The following is a 13,595-nucleotide window of genomic DNA, read 5'->3' on the forward strand; positions in this document are numbered from 1 at the left end:
AGACTTTTCACGCAGGCTGCATGTCATCACGGGAGGGAAGAAGGAACATGGTGGCTATTTAAAATAAATTATTTAAAAAAAATAAGGCTTGAGCATGTTTATAATCTGTATGAATACTGCTGGAAGAGATGCAGGAGGAAGAGACAGGACATTGGGAGGGGCAGGGTCTCACAACAGTCAGGAGGGAGGGAGATCCTGAAGGAAGTAGGTGGAAGAACTAGTCTTAAAGCGAAGGAATTCTGCCCCATCCCCCGAGACTGGAAGCCGGAAGGAAAGGAAGGATGCAGATAAGTTTGCAGGTGGCAAGGAGAGAGCACAAGAAGTTAAGGAAGTTCCTGTCTGATGGCATCTGTTTTCTCTGTTAAGTAGCTGGGAAGTAGTGGGGTAGGGAGAATGGTAAGCTCTTGTAAATAGCTCTTGTGAGGACTAGTTTGCCTGCAATGTTGATGGACCCACATCTATACCCAGGCAGATGCTAACCTACAGCAACTGTATAATTTCTTCTAGCAATGCCCCAATCTGTCAGCATTGCCCTCTCCTATCTCCAGCCTTAATTTCTTCTAGGGCTGGGGATAGCAGAGGGCAATGCTTCCAGATTGATCTAGGACTATTTTTTATTTCCTATGCAGGCACAGTAGAACTAAGCATTAACAGATACCTTAGATAACAATGGGAAGAAAATCAAGTGGTCTACTGGAGGAGAAAAAGACTGAAAAGTAGGTATAGTTAGAAAATCAGAAGGTTGAAAGGCTGTGGTCATAATACTGGGAGTTTATGATTTTTGATATGAAGTGGTTGTGGATGATTTCATCTACCCATCCACCCATCTACCCATCTATCTAATCAATGGGAGATTCTGATGGGTAGAGAGGCAATAAGGCCTATGGTGTGGCCATAGTGAAGTAGAAGGCAAATGGAGGTGGCTAGAGTTGAAGTGGCCAAGAAAACAAGAGGACATGAAATTGGACAGTCAACCAGAAGGAGAAGACTCTGAACTAGGAACTAGGCTCATTGTGGGAAACTAATCAGCGACTTACCACACCACTCCATCCTCCCCGCTCTTCCTCATTGGCCCTCAAAATACAAGTTGGTGGAAGACAGTAACCAGGACACATGGAAAATTTAGCCCTATATGGGATGAGCCTTGTAAAGGGTAGGGAAGCTCTTTACAAGAGGGTGGAGAAAGAGTATCTCTGGAAAGCGTTAGGGTATTTAGAGACAGCTGACCACCAGACACTAGACACCCAGCTTAAGAAGAGGAGCTCTCTACTCCAGCAGCTATACAGGAAGCCCTCTCAGCAGAGGAAAGTCAGGTCTCACTTAAGGAAGAACATTTTGGGAGGGTTGAAGATGTAGCAGTATGAACTGGTTAGCATTGAAGGGGCTTTCCGCAGGTCGCTTAAATACCCCTAAGTGCTACGACCAAGGCTACCTATTAAGATAGCTTAGCCTTTTCTCCCCACTGTTCAGCTTGATATGTTTTTATACTAAAGTTACCAGGTTATTTATTTTCGAACATTGTAGGTGTTTTTTTAATTTCTCTCACAGTGTGTAATGAATGAATAATCAGTCAAGTGATCAATTCTTCTACAGCCAAGCCTGGGGAGGACAGATATGTTTCTGGCTTGTCTAAGATTTACTGATTATGGTTACAGGGTGTCTTTTAGAAGAGTTGGTGGGGAATGTGCAATCTGGGCAGCAGGCTAGACTGCAATCCCGTCAGTCTATCTAAATTTTCAGATTCCCCTCATCTTTTCATTTTACTTATGAATGCAAGCATACTATAGGAAAAGGCTACACTGAAGTTTGAGATAAGCAGAGAACAGTAGCTTCTACCTGGATTTGAGAAGTCCATCTCAAAGGTGGTGGTCAGTGAAGTGTATTTGTGGGACTACTATGGACCAAGTTAGGGACTAGGATATAGCATAAGAACCTGAAAACTTGTAGAGAAAAATGTGGGCCACAAAGGGTTTATGGACAAATTTTTAGTTAACAAAGGTGAAATAAGTTACTCCACAATAGACTTTTACTGTCTATGTAATCATATTAAATTAATCCCTCTCCAACCAGGAAACAGCATCACCTTCTATTTGGCTGACTTTGTACCTGGCTCTTTTCCTTCTCGAATGCCTTGGATTAGGAAGCCAATAAACCCCACTACAGGAAGCAGATTCTCTACTAAGCAAAACTCTAGCTTGGTTGAGTCCAGCCACTTCAGTCATGGTGGTACTTGACAATCAATAGTGATGAATTTACAAAACCGCAACTTCTCCAAGGCAGACGGTATTATTACTATTTTCTTACTGGACCAGAGGGTGTTTCAGAATGTACTTCCAGTGACTAAAATTGCTCCACTAGAGTGAGTCAGAATGAATGGGGACTTGAGCACATAGTTACTTGTCTTCCTAGGCCCCTCTTTTTGGATTCTCACATCAATCTCCTTAAGAGATTTGACTTTTGGAAAACAAATTTGCGTCCGCTCATTCTTTTTTACTTTTTTATTTTTTGCTTCATTCTCTTTCCTTAACTTTTTGCTTAATTCTTTTTTCTTAACTTGTTTTCCAGCAGGTAGCTGAAACAAGCTTAGCCAAATACATTCCTACAAAGTTAAGGAAGACAATAATTCTAACAGAATGAAATACCAAAACTTAAGATTAAATACGGTTATTAGCAAACTAGTGATTCTAAAGAGAAGTTTTAGACTTCTCTGTCAGCCATTTGGAGATATAACTGATGTTTTGAGAGTTATAAAGGGGCCTCTGGAAGGACAAAATCTCTAACGACAACTAAGTTATTTTACTTATCCTCCTAGAGTTATGACATGCAGATTTTTATAGATTTCAGAGTTTATTGCCATTGGAAACCACTCCAAATATGTAATCAATCAAGTGATGTTGAAAATGACCTTTTCCCTTAGGATTCCTTAGACCCTGCCCTAAAAGGTGAGTTCAGGTCCTTGACAAAGTATTTACTGAAACAGCTCGGTAAGAACGGTTTCCTTAGAACACATTCGGAAGTTCAGCCATTGCTACAAAGGGAAACTATCTCACAAATTTAAGGCCTAAATTAGGATACTAACAGCCTTCAACACAGCAGATTTCTTCTTAGCTCACTGCAGGATTGAGTCTTTTAAACTAATACTTTACATGAAGAGCAAGTAGGTTTTAACCAATACTCTACTACAAACCAGAGCTATTCTCTGCATCATATCTCCAAGACAGATTTAAAGACACGTTTTTTAGGGTATTTTTTTCATCTCCCATTAACTTTGATATCATGGGCAGTACCACCCAATAAATGACACAGAACATGATTTATAAAAATCCAAGACAATTAATGTTCCCTCAAAAACCTTACCATAAACATTACTGTCAAGATTATATGACACAAGAATGGTCTTTACTTACATAAAAGTCCAGAATTAAATAGTATAAAACAAGACTAAGTTTAAATTTCTGTCTCTTCCTATTTTTGTTTGGTCAAAATTAAAAAAAAAAACAACACATTATTAATATTATAAAATAACACTTCTCCACTAACAAAAAATTTAAGCAATGTGAAAATAAAGAGTCATTATTAATACTTAAGGATATCATTCCAAGCATCTCTGTATGCACATATATACATAAGAACCTATAGTTAAACAACTTTATAAAAATGGTATTATACTAAATATATACATATATAAAGTATTAACAATAAGTACTTTTCTATGCATATAAAATTATCCTGTAAACATTATTTCCACATATATAGTATTTCATTCACTGCATGGATATAACTAAATTTAATCAGATCTATTTTACTGGCAATTTAAATTACTTCCATGTTTTCCATATTTTAAGCAATCTGCAATGATCATCCTTGAATCATCTTTACTCACCTTTCATTATCTTCTCCCAAAAAAATACCAAGATGTGTGGGACAGCTGAGTCGAAGGATATATACATTTAAAATTTATCTATGTATTGCCAAACTGCCCTCCAGAAACACAATACTATTCACATTTCTTCTGTAAATGCATGAGACTATTTTCCCTTAACCTTGCTCTCCAATTCGGGGCTTTAAAAATCCCTGCCAGTCTGACAGGCAAAAAGGTTTCGAATTTTTTAACTTAAACGGATTTCTTTACTTATTCATGCTTTTATTTTATACATTTGCATTTATTACTTTTAAATAGCCTGTTTGTAGCATTTATCAGCTTTTCCTTTTCCTACTGATATGTGATAACTCTTGGTCAATTAGGAATAGTAACCCTTTACAAGGGTTACCTATGGGGTTATAAAAACCCTTTACAAGCTACGTTGCAACTATATTTCAGTTTGAAATGCGTTTTCAGCCTAGATTATGATTGTTTTATCAATAAATATCTTAAATTTTACGTAGCCAAATTTACTTGATTTTTAAATTTGATTTCTAACATTTGAGACATCCTTAGAAAGGCCCTTCTCACCTGTAGATTACAAAAATGCTCACCCATATTTTTAAGGCTCATACAGATTGATTGATTGATTGATTTGACACTGAGTTTTACCCTTGTTGCCCAGGCTGGAGTGCAATGGCATTATCTTGGCTCACTGCAACCTCCACCTCCTGGGTTCAAGCAATTCTCCTGCCTTAGCCTCCCAACTAGCTGGGATTACAGGCGCCCACCACCATGCCAGGATAACTTTTTTGATTTTTAGTAGAGACGGGGTTTCACCGTGTTGGCCAGGCTGGTCTCGAATTCCTGACTTCAGGAGGTCCACCAGCCTTGGCCTCCCAAAGTGCTGGGATTACAGGCATGAGCCACTGTGCCCGGCTCAGTTTTATTTCTTACATTCAATCTGGAATGTGTTTTCGCAATAAGAGGAAGGTAGGAATCCAGTTCTTCCCTGCTTCCCCTAATACCCATTTTATTTATCTCAACACCACTTATTAAATGGGCTATATTTTTAGCTCATAATTTGAAACATGCTTCTCTCTCCACGTTTCTTTTTAAATACTGAATTCAAGGTGGCACAGTGACCGGCAGACTGTGTGCCTTCCTCTCGTAGCAGAAGAAGGATTATGTATTATGCCGGTAATATGGTTTAATAATCATAAATTACAAGTGGCCGTAAGCTGCAACTGAACTTGTTGGCTCAGTAGTATGAGAAAGAAAAATAAAAGTTGTTATACTTGGCAAGTATTTCATAACTCTGTAAATAAGAAATACTAAATAACCCTATTCATAAGAAAACTCAGCTACTTGGGGTTTTTTCTGTGGAGCGAATGCTTCCTGATGGATCCATACAATGCAGGTCTGCCCCAAATTAGACAGCCTACACATACCACACTGAGTTTCTCTTGTGGTTGAGGACACATTTTTCATGCTCAAATAAATTCCCCTTTATGGATTAGGATTCTTAGTACCAAGTCAATTTTTGTGGAAGAGCTTCAACTGAGTCAAAGTCCTATTTTTGAGAAAAGTTTTGGCCCTGACTACAGGCACCTGGACAGGCCTCTGTCTAGGAATTAATACCTGTTTGACTCCTAAATGTTCACGTGGAGAAACGAGCTCTGCTACCTGTCCTCTGGCATTTTAGGCATATGCATGTCTCTAGTCAGCAACTGAGAATCTTAGTATGGTTCATGCTCATGAAGAGAAGTCAACCAGGACTTGATTGGAAACCTAGCACTGACAAAGACACACCCGCAGACCCATAGGTGAGAGGGTCCAAACGGGATATGCTATGTAGAAGTGATTCATTCTTTTGCATATCATTAGGAAATGGGGAGCCCAGTCTTAATTATCTTAGCCTTACCTTTTCTGAGCTAAGATTTAATGTTACAAAGACATTTATATGAAGTACCATTTACGTTTTTGAAAATCGAAGCTCAAGACATTGCCTGTTATATTATATATCTTAGCGGGGAGCCTCAGACCTACAGCTGAGATAAATAGATCATCCCTGCAGTCTAGTATATGTAGTTCCTCTGCTTGCTTTTCTGGTTACTACGCTTTAAAATATTTTTGTATCTTTCTATTTTAACACTGTTAGCTTGTTAGCTCTTTTAGATTACATTATGAAGAGAGAATTTAAAGGCCAGAAATAGAAGGATTTGGCTGTCTTGTTTGCCACTATTTTCCCAGCACCTAGAACAGTACCTGGCTGTAGTCTGTGGTCAATAAACATGTTGAACAAATAATAGAAAATGAATGATTAAAGAAATAGACACTGAAATATACATTCTATAAAAATAGAAAATACCAGGTGTGGGCTGGGCGCGGTGGCTCACGCCTGTAATCCCAGCACTTTGGGAGGCCGAGGCGGGCCCATCATGAGGTCAGGAGATTGAGACCATCCTGGCTAATGTGGTGAAACCACGTCTTTACTAAAAATGCAAAAATTAGCTGGGCGTGGTGGTGGGCACCTGTTGTCCCAGCTACTCGGGAGGCTGAGGCAGGAGAATGGTGTGAACCTGGGAGGCGGAGCTTGCGGTGAGCTGAGATCTTGCCACTGCACTCCAGCCAGACAAGAACAAGACTCCATCTCAAAAAAAAAAAGAAAGAAAATACCAGGTGTGTTATATATTGCCTCTCATTTGACTAGCAATCCAAAGAAAGTTTTTGCTTATAATCTCCTATTCATTCAATAATCTTCACTGAACATCTATCACAGGCCAGAATCCCTCTGCATAGCTGTTGTTCTCAAGGGGCTCATAAATCTAACGGGGTAAGCTGAGGGATCAACAGATAGTTCTGGAACAGTGTGATGAGAACAATGGTAAGAGATGTGTGCAGATAGCGGGGAGCTCAGGGAAGGGCAACTGGCCAGCTGCGAATATGAGATGGGCCAGGCGATAGTTCCTGAGGGAGGTTGTGGCCCGGATGAGTCTCTGGGAATGAGCAGAAGATACTCAGAGGGAGAGGCAGGGGAAGGCTGACTCCAGGAGCCACAAGGGCAGGGAAGAGCAGAAAGAGCCAGTAGCAGAGGGTGAAGAACTAGAAAGTGCTGGATGTGGTTGCAGCATCAAGAGGCCGGTAAGGAGTGGGGCAGTAGGGAGGGAGAAGGTTGGCATGCCCTGAGATGCCTGGGATTTATTCTCTCAGCAAGAAGCTTTTGAATGGGTCTTAAGCTGGGAAGTGACATGTCTGGATCTGCTCCTTAGATGAGTGACCCTAATGTCTAGGCTAGAGGAAGACAAGACCCAGCCCAGCAGGACCAGTTACCATAGGTGAGAGTTGATAAGGGCCTGGCTATTACACAGTTACAGAAATGGAGAAATGCAAAGGAGGAATATTTTGGAGAAAATTGCCTATGCACTTAAAAATACATTTTTTACCCTACAGTTCATTATTACTAGTATTCTCAGATAATTACAAGAGGTTCCTCCTTTGTAAGTTTTCTTTTTGTTGCCTACTATAATACACTTTGTTCCAAATGTTTTTTATGACAATTCTTGATTTACAAGAACTGCTAAAGTTGTCATGATGAAATACAGCCACTTCTCTGCCTGCTTAGTAACAACAGCAGACAAAATAGTAATGCTGACCTTGCTAAATTTACTTCTGGGGATATACAGACCTAGATAAGAAAGCGCGTACTGTAGTATTTAAAAAGTTATTTGTAAGGTTTACTTAACCCCACCACAGCAATGGAAAGAACTTTAAGAACAATACACAGATTTACCTAAATATCCACCCCTAAATTAGGATGAAAAAATAAATCATCTCTAAAATATGTTCTAGAATATGACAGAATATAGAAACAATACTTTCAAAAAGATATTCTCCCTGAGAGCAATCTTACAAGAGTATTCTTTTCAGTCATTTTTTTTTCTCTTTTCAAAATGATAAGATAGTGAGGTGCTATTTCAGCACTATTTTTTACTGCCCATCGCCACCATCTGACTGATGTTACCTTATGCACGATGAGCTCATGAGTGCCATCTGGAAGAGTCCTACCATCTTCTTGCATCAGAGGGACAAAAGAAAACCCAAACAACTTCTTCTCTCCTTTCTCCTTTGCTGTAAAAAACAAAATTACTGGCTTATTTAAGTGTATCTATGTTCAGGTACATAGTTTGTCAAGAAGCATAATCATCGAGAAATATAACCCATACACAACAGTTCCCACTACACAATAGAGCACAGCTTTTCTGACAGGCCATCTCTATAAAGCAGTCACCCTCTAATCCCCTCTTCCTGCCCCCTTATCTGCAACTTACATTTCTTGCCTAATTTTCTTTATGGGAGTCACTATCTGAAATTGTTTTTTAAAAATTTGTGGATTGCCTGTTTCTTCTTTTTACCCCTAGGTCCCATTGAGGGCAGGGGTCTTATCTGTTTTATGTTATTGTTTCAAAGAGTGCTAGGAACATAGTAGGTGCTCAATAAATACATAGTAGGTGCTCAATAAATATATGTTAAATGAATGAACAAGTGAATGAATGAAAGTGAAATGCTTTGTTTTGATTACTAACCATCGAAAGGGAATCTCTAAGCTCTACCCCCGTCCATGACATAACTTCTTTCCCTATATCCACACTTGTAAGGAAAGTAAGTCCTGTTGCAGTTACCTCCTTGGAATAAGTTAGGCATGTTGAAAGCCAATATGAATATTAAACCTATAGTTTAATAAGGGCTCACTACTGTGGAAACCGGAAATGAGGCGATGAGGTTTTCAGATGCCTAATTAAGAAATACAATAGCTAGAAAAGGCAAGGATCATTAGCAATTATTTACAGATAGGGAAATTGAGGTCATAGATGTTACGTAACTTGTTGTAGATCCCTTAAGTACCATTCCAGCCATTCCAGTTCTTTCCACCAAGATTTTTTTTTTCCCCCTCCAAAAATGAAGAAAGCATTAAAAGAACCTTGTTTGGTTAACTTGACTCTCCCATTGTACTTAGATGGCCAGAGAGTTCTCCAGGGCCAGCAGCCTGTTAAGGGCTGAATTGTCCCTCTTTCACGAGTGGAACATTATACTTGAACAGAAAAGTTCAACTTTCGGATGCAGTGAGATCTGAGCTGGAGGTGTTAGGTATGGTGATCCTGAAGTTTGGACAAGATGTTTAGCAACACAGCATTTAATTGCTCCAGGCATTTAAACACAGGGAAGTAGAGCCTAATGCAGAAAACGGTAATTTTGTCTGGCTGGTGCTGGTCCCTAATATGAGGACACTCTGAAAATGTGATTATAGCAAAGGACTTTCTTTTAAAATCATTAATTTCAACCCCATAGAGAAACTGGAAAAAGAATTCATGTTTTTTAAAAAGTCAAGCAAAAATCACACCAAAGATCTCTGGGAAGAGATATCCACAGCAATGATAGTACAGGAACTTGAATCCATAAGTTCATTTAAGAACAACTGGCATCTTGACGACATTGAGTCTTCCTGTGCACAATCATAGCTCTTGTATCCTTTATAGCAAAAATTCTCAAAAGATTTGTCTATACCCATTACTCCCCCTCTTTCCCCTCCATCTCATTCTTTAACTCACGTTTATCACCACAGATTCACTAAAACAACTTGTCAGGTTCAACGAGTTCCATGATGCCAAATCAAATTATTTGTCCTCATCTTATTTGATCTACCACTGGCACCAGACACATGTGATCAATCCTCTCTCGAAAAACTGCATTCATTTAGCTCCTGGATTCTATTCTTCCTGGACTGGCCTTCAACCTACTAGATAGTCCTTCTTATTGTCATTTATAATGCCTCCTTCTCATTCTCCCAGCTCTAAATATGGCGAGTACCCCAGAGACCCATCCTTGGACTCCCCTTTGCTCTCTAAACTTACTACCTGGGAACTCCAATCAGTCTCGGACTTTAGAAATCATCAAAATTAGTGATGTGCTGGAACTGGATCATACTGGTCCATAAGAGCTGAAAGTGCACATTTCTCCCCAGTTCTACATTCAGTGATGTCATGTTGGAAGCTTGAAACTGGCCATGGTGGGAGTATCTACACCATGGAAATCAGCAAATGCTAGAGTTCAGGGATCCTCCCCAACCTCCAGTGCTGGCTCAGTAGACCAACCACTGAACAATATGTTCTCATTCCCAAGTTTCCAACCTGGAGGTCACTCAACTGCCCACTTGACATCTTGAGTGTCTAATAGACATCTCTGATTTAACATGTCTAAAATGCAATGCTTGATTTTTGTTCCCCAAACAGGTTCTTCCTGTTGTCTTCCCCACTTAATTAAATGACCATTAATTCTCAGGCCGACATCTTTGGGTCACTCTGGACTTTTCTCCTTCTTTCATATCCGATCTGGTAATATTCTGTAAAAAAGAATTGAACCACTACCCTCGTAATGCAGAACACTTTAAATCTCTTACTTGGAAGACTAAAAAAAGCTTCCCAAATGGTTTTTCTGTTCCCAACCTTACTACCTATAATCTATTATCCCATAAAGTAGCCAGACTTATCTTCGCTCCAAATCCTCTAGTGGTTCTTCTCAATTCAAATAAAATGCACAGTCCTCATCATGAAATAAAAGACTATACAAGATCTGGTGCCACTGCTACCTTCCTGGTCCCCTCACTATTCGTTGAAAATGCCAAGCATGTTTCAAGCTCAAGCCTTTTGTACTGACTGTCCTGTCTGCCTGGAATCTTCTTTCCCCAGAAAGAATAGTCTCAATGGCTCAGACCTTCACTTCTTTTAGTTTGTTGCCAACACATGTCCTTATAAGAGAAGTCTTTCCTGACAGCCCTATGTAAAACAGCAACACGGTACCATCACTTCCTACTCCCTAACTGCAATTTAAGTCTTCACTGCACTTCATCACTTGCTGTCTGATGTATTATGTACTTAGTTTCTCAGCTATTATCTGTCTTTCCTCTCTGGAATGAAAGCTCTGTGAGAGGGGCTATTTTCTTGGGCTCACTGATGTGTCTCCAGTACCCAGTAAAACGCTTGGCATATAGTGGGAGTTCAATAACTATTTGTTTCATGAAAAACTGATGTTTCTGAATAAAGATATGAACACGCAGATAAATATTTGGAAGCCCACTTTATAAAACGATTGCATTGGTTATTCATAGTTTGTGGTATTATCAAGATTTTTTCCTTCTTTACATTTGGCTGTTTCTTCTGACTTTTAATTAGGAAAATTAAAAGAAAAAAAAAAACCTATGAGTAATTTTTCAAGTACAGGGATAAGAAGGTAGAGATCTAATAGATTTTACTGAAAATAGCCTTTATTCTACTTTCCAAGTTCTGAATTAGAATAATTACCTCCAAATGCTCTTTCTCTCTTTCCCCACTATTTCACCGTTATTTTCTCTTTTTCTTACCTTAAAGCTCAAACCTCATTTTAGGCCCCAGGGAGAATTTATAACAAAGATTGATGGAAGAAATAGTACGGCACCATTGTAAGTCCTTTATGTTTTCCTACTTCAAGTCCTTTACAGGAAACTCTTCTTGGAATTTGGAAGAATTTTAAGACCCTGCTAGCTCTCTTCCTGCATTCAGAAACATTCACACAAGCATAATTTATGAAGCTCCTTGAGTCAATTCTGAAATATGCCATAATTCCAGCAACAGATAAAGTCCTTCTTCTCTGCCCGAACCTTGGGTAAATTACAACAGCACTGAGGTGAAGTCACCACAAATCTTTTGGCAAAGCCCCTATTCCTTCCAGACTGGAAAGGAGCCTGCTGCTTCTTCAAAAATGTGATTCTCCTGTATCTCTCATTTGTTGTATTGCTCCCAAAGCTAGATTCGCCAGAACCTTCTCTGGTCACAAGGTACACTGGCAGTGCTAAGATACCCTCAGGGACACAGGGAATATCAGAAGATTCCTGGACTCCTGGTAGTTGGGGGAGAGAGATGGGGCTTGAGAGGGTGGTAATGAATGCAAAAAAAACTGAAATAGAAACACTGAGAAGCAATAACTTTATGGATAGCAATGCCCATGTGGACGAACCCTGTAACAGTTCTATGTCTTGGGTTGTTTAAATCTATAAAATGAGGCCGGCTGTGGGGGCTCATGCCTATAATCCCAGTACTTTGGGAGGCCGAAGCAGGCAGGTCATCGGAGGTCAGGAGTTCGAGATCAGCCTGACCAATATGATGAAACGCCATCTCTAATAAAAATACAAAAATTAGCCAGGCATGGTGGCAGGCACCTTTAGTCCCAGCTACTCAGGAGGCTGAGACAGGAGAATTGCTTGAGCCCGGGAGGCGGAGATTGCAGAGAGCTGAGATCGCGCCACTGCATTCCAGCCTGGGCGACAGAATGAGACTTTGTCTCAAAAAAAAAAAAAAATCTGTAAAGTGAGGCAATTACTTCATGTTACTTCTAAGCCTTTTTCCAGCTGACATTATTTGATTCTCATCTGAATACTGTCTGAGAGAGTACAGTGATGCAGACACACACAAATCAGATATGCATCTGAGCCGACCAAAGGCTTTCCCCGTGGCTTCACATGCCATGAAAAGTCCTAGTGGGTTTTCCCGATCTGTGTGAGAGCTGGATCAACTCCTGGAGATACCTGAATGGTTAGGATTGCCTAAGCCCACCAGAATCAGTTTAGTTTTTAACGCTGTTCCTCCCCTTTCTGGCTAATCTTTCTAGAATGGAACAAACTGATTTTTACAAAAGTAATCAATTTAAGATCAACCCACATCTTCATGAGAGCCCAGTAAGCAGGATACTCCAGCACAAGAGAGACAGGCAGTCAATGCCATCAAATACTTACTGGAACAATGCCGAAACTCGAAGCGGATGTGTGCGCCCCGGAATTTATCCACGGGAATGGGAAGCTTCAGCAGTTCAGACCACCTGGGGCTGTTGTTATGATAAAGCACAAAGGAGTGGTACTCACTGGCTGGTGGCTCCCCAGAGCCAAAGGAGATAAAATCCTAACAAAGGGAACACACAGGTTAAAGAGAGCTTCATCTAAAGATCTTTTGAAAAGGCAGAGCAATCACTTTGCTCTATCTGCCTGCCCCTCAAATAGCACTTCACAGAAAATTACCTCACTGGTTCTTTGCCGTGTGTTTCTGTACCTGCTGCTGTTTAGCAGGGTGTATCTATTTAATTCTGATGCTGGTCTCCAAGGATTTACTGTGCCAAGGGTAGACCTGGGTGATACATGGGAGATGGTCGACTGCATGCCCCACTTGGAGCTCAACTACATGGCAAAGTTCCCAACCTGCAGTAGTCAAAAGCCTATTTTGTGCCTCAGTAGGTGACTCACTAAGCCCCAGGACCAACCTTCTTATTTAAATGGGCAGCTGTATTTCTCCATGAAGAAGGGGCTCATGAAAACTACTTCTTCCATAAAAACACCTGCTATTCTCACCCCAATTAGTAAGGAGTACCCTAGTCTTCATGCCTATTTTGGTCAGAAAGAAAATATATAGGATTAAATAATGAAATGGTTTTAAAACTATGCTGCATTTATCTCAGCACTTGGGGAAGACAAGGCTCGAGAGGATCACTTGAGGCGAGGAGTGCGAGACCAGCCTGGCCGACATGGTGAGACCCTGTCTCTACTAAAAATACAAAAAGTAGCTGGGCATGGTGGCACATGCCTGTAATCCGTTACTTGAAGGGCTGAGGTACGAGAATTGCTTGAACCCGGAAAGGAGAGGTTGCAATGAGC

General features: G+C 40.2%; 1 protein-coding gene across 9 annotated transcripts in view; it reads right to left on the reverse strand.

Moving 5' to 3' along the window:
* The window catches only part of DOCK4 (dedicator of cytokinesis 4), a 473,807-nt gene that overhangs the window by 164,838 nt on the left and 295,374 nt on the right, over positions 1-13,595 (reverse strand). For all 9 annotated transcript variants that reach the window (XR_012432797.1, XR_012432796.1, XM_074035823.1 and 6 more), the window contains exons 15-16: positions 12,687-12,849; positions 7,887-7,993 (exon numbers count right to left, since the gene is read on the reverse strand). Coding sequence is in view for 7 of the 9 variants with exons in the window: in XM_074035823.1 (XP_073891924.1) it covers positions 7,887-7,993; positions 12,687-12,849 (270 nt within the window). In the remaining 2 variants the exon portion in view is untranslated. The remainder of the gene's footprint in view (positions 1-7,886; positions 7,994-12,686; positions 12,850-13,595) is intronic.

Source organism: Macaca fascicularis, chromosome 3 (genome assembly GCF_037993035.2).
Source record: "Macaca fascicularis isolate 582-1 chromosome 3, T2T-MFA8v1.1".
NCBI classification, from domain to species: domain Eukaryota; kingdom Metazoa; phylum Chordata; class Mammalia; order Primates; family Cercopithecidae; genus Macaca; species Macaca fascicularis.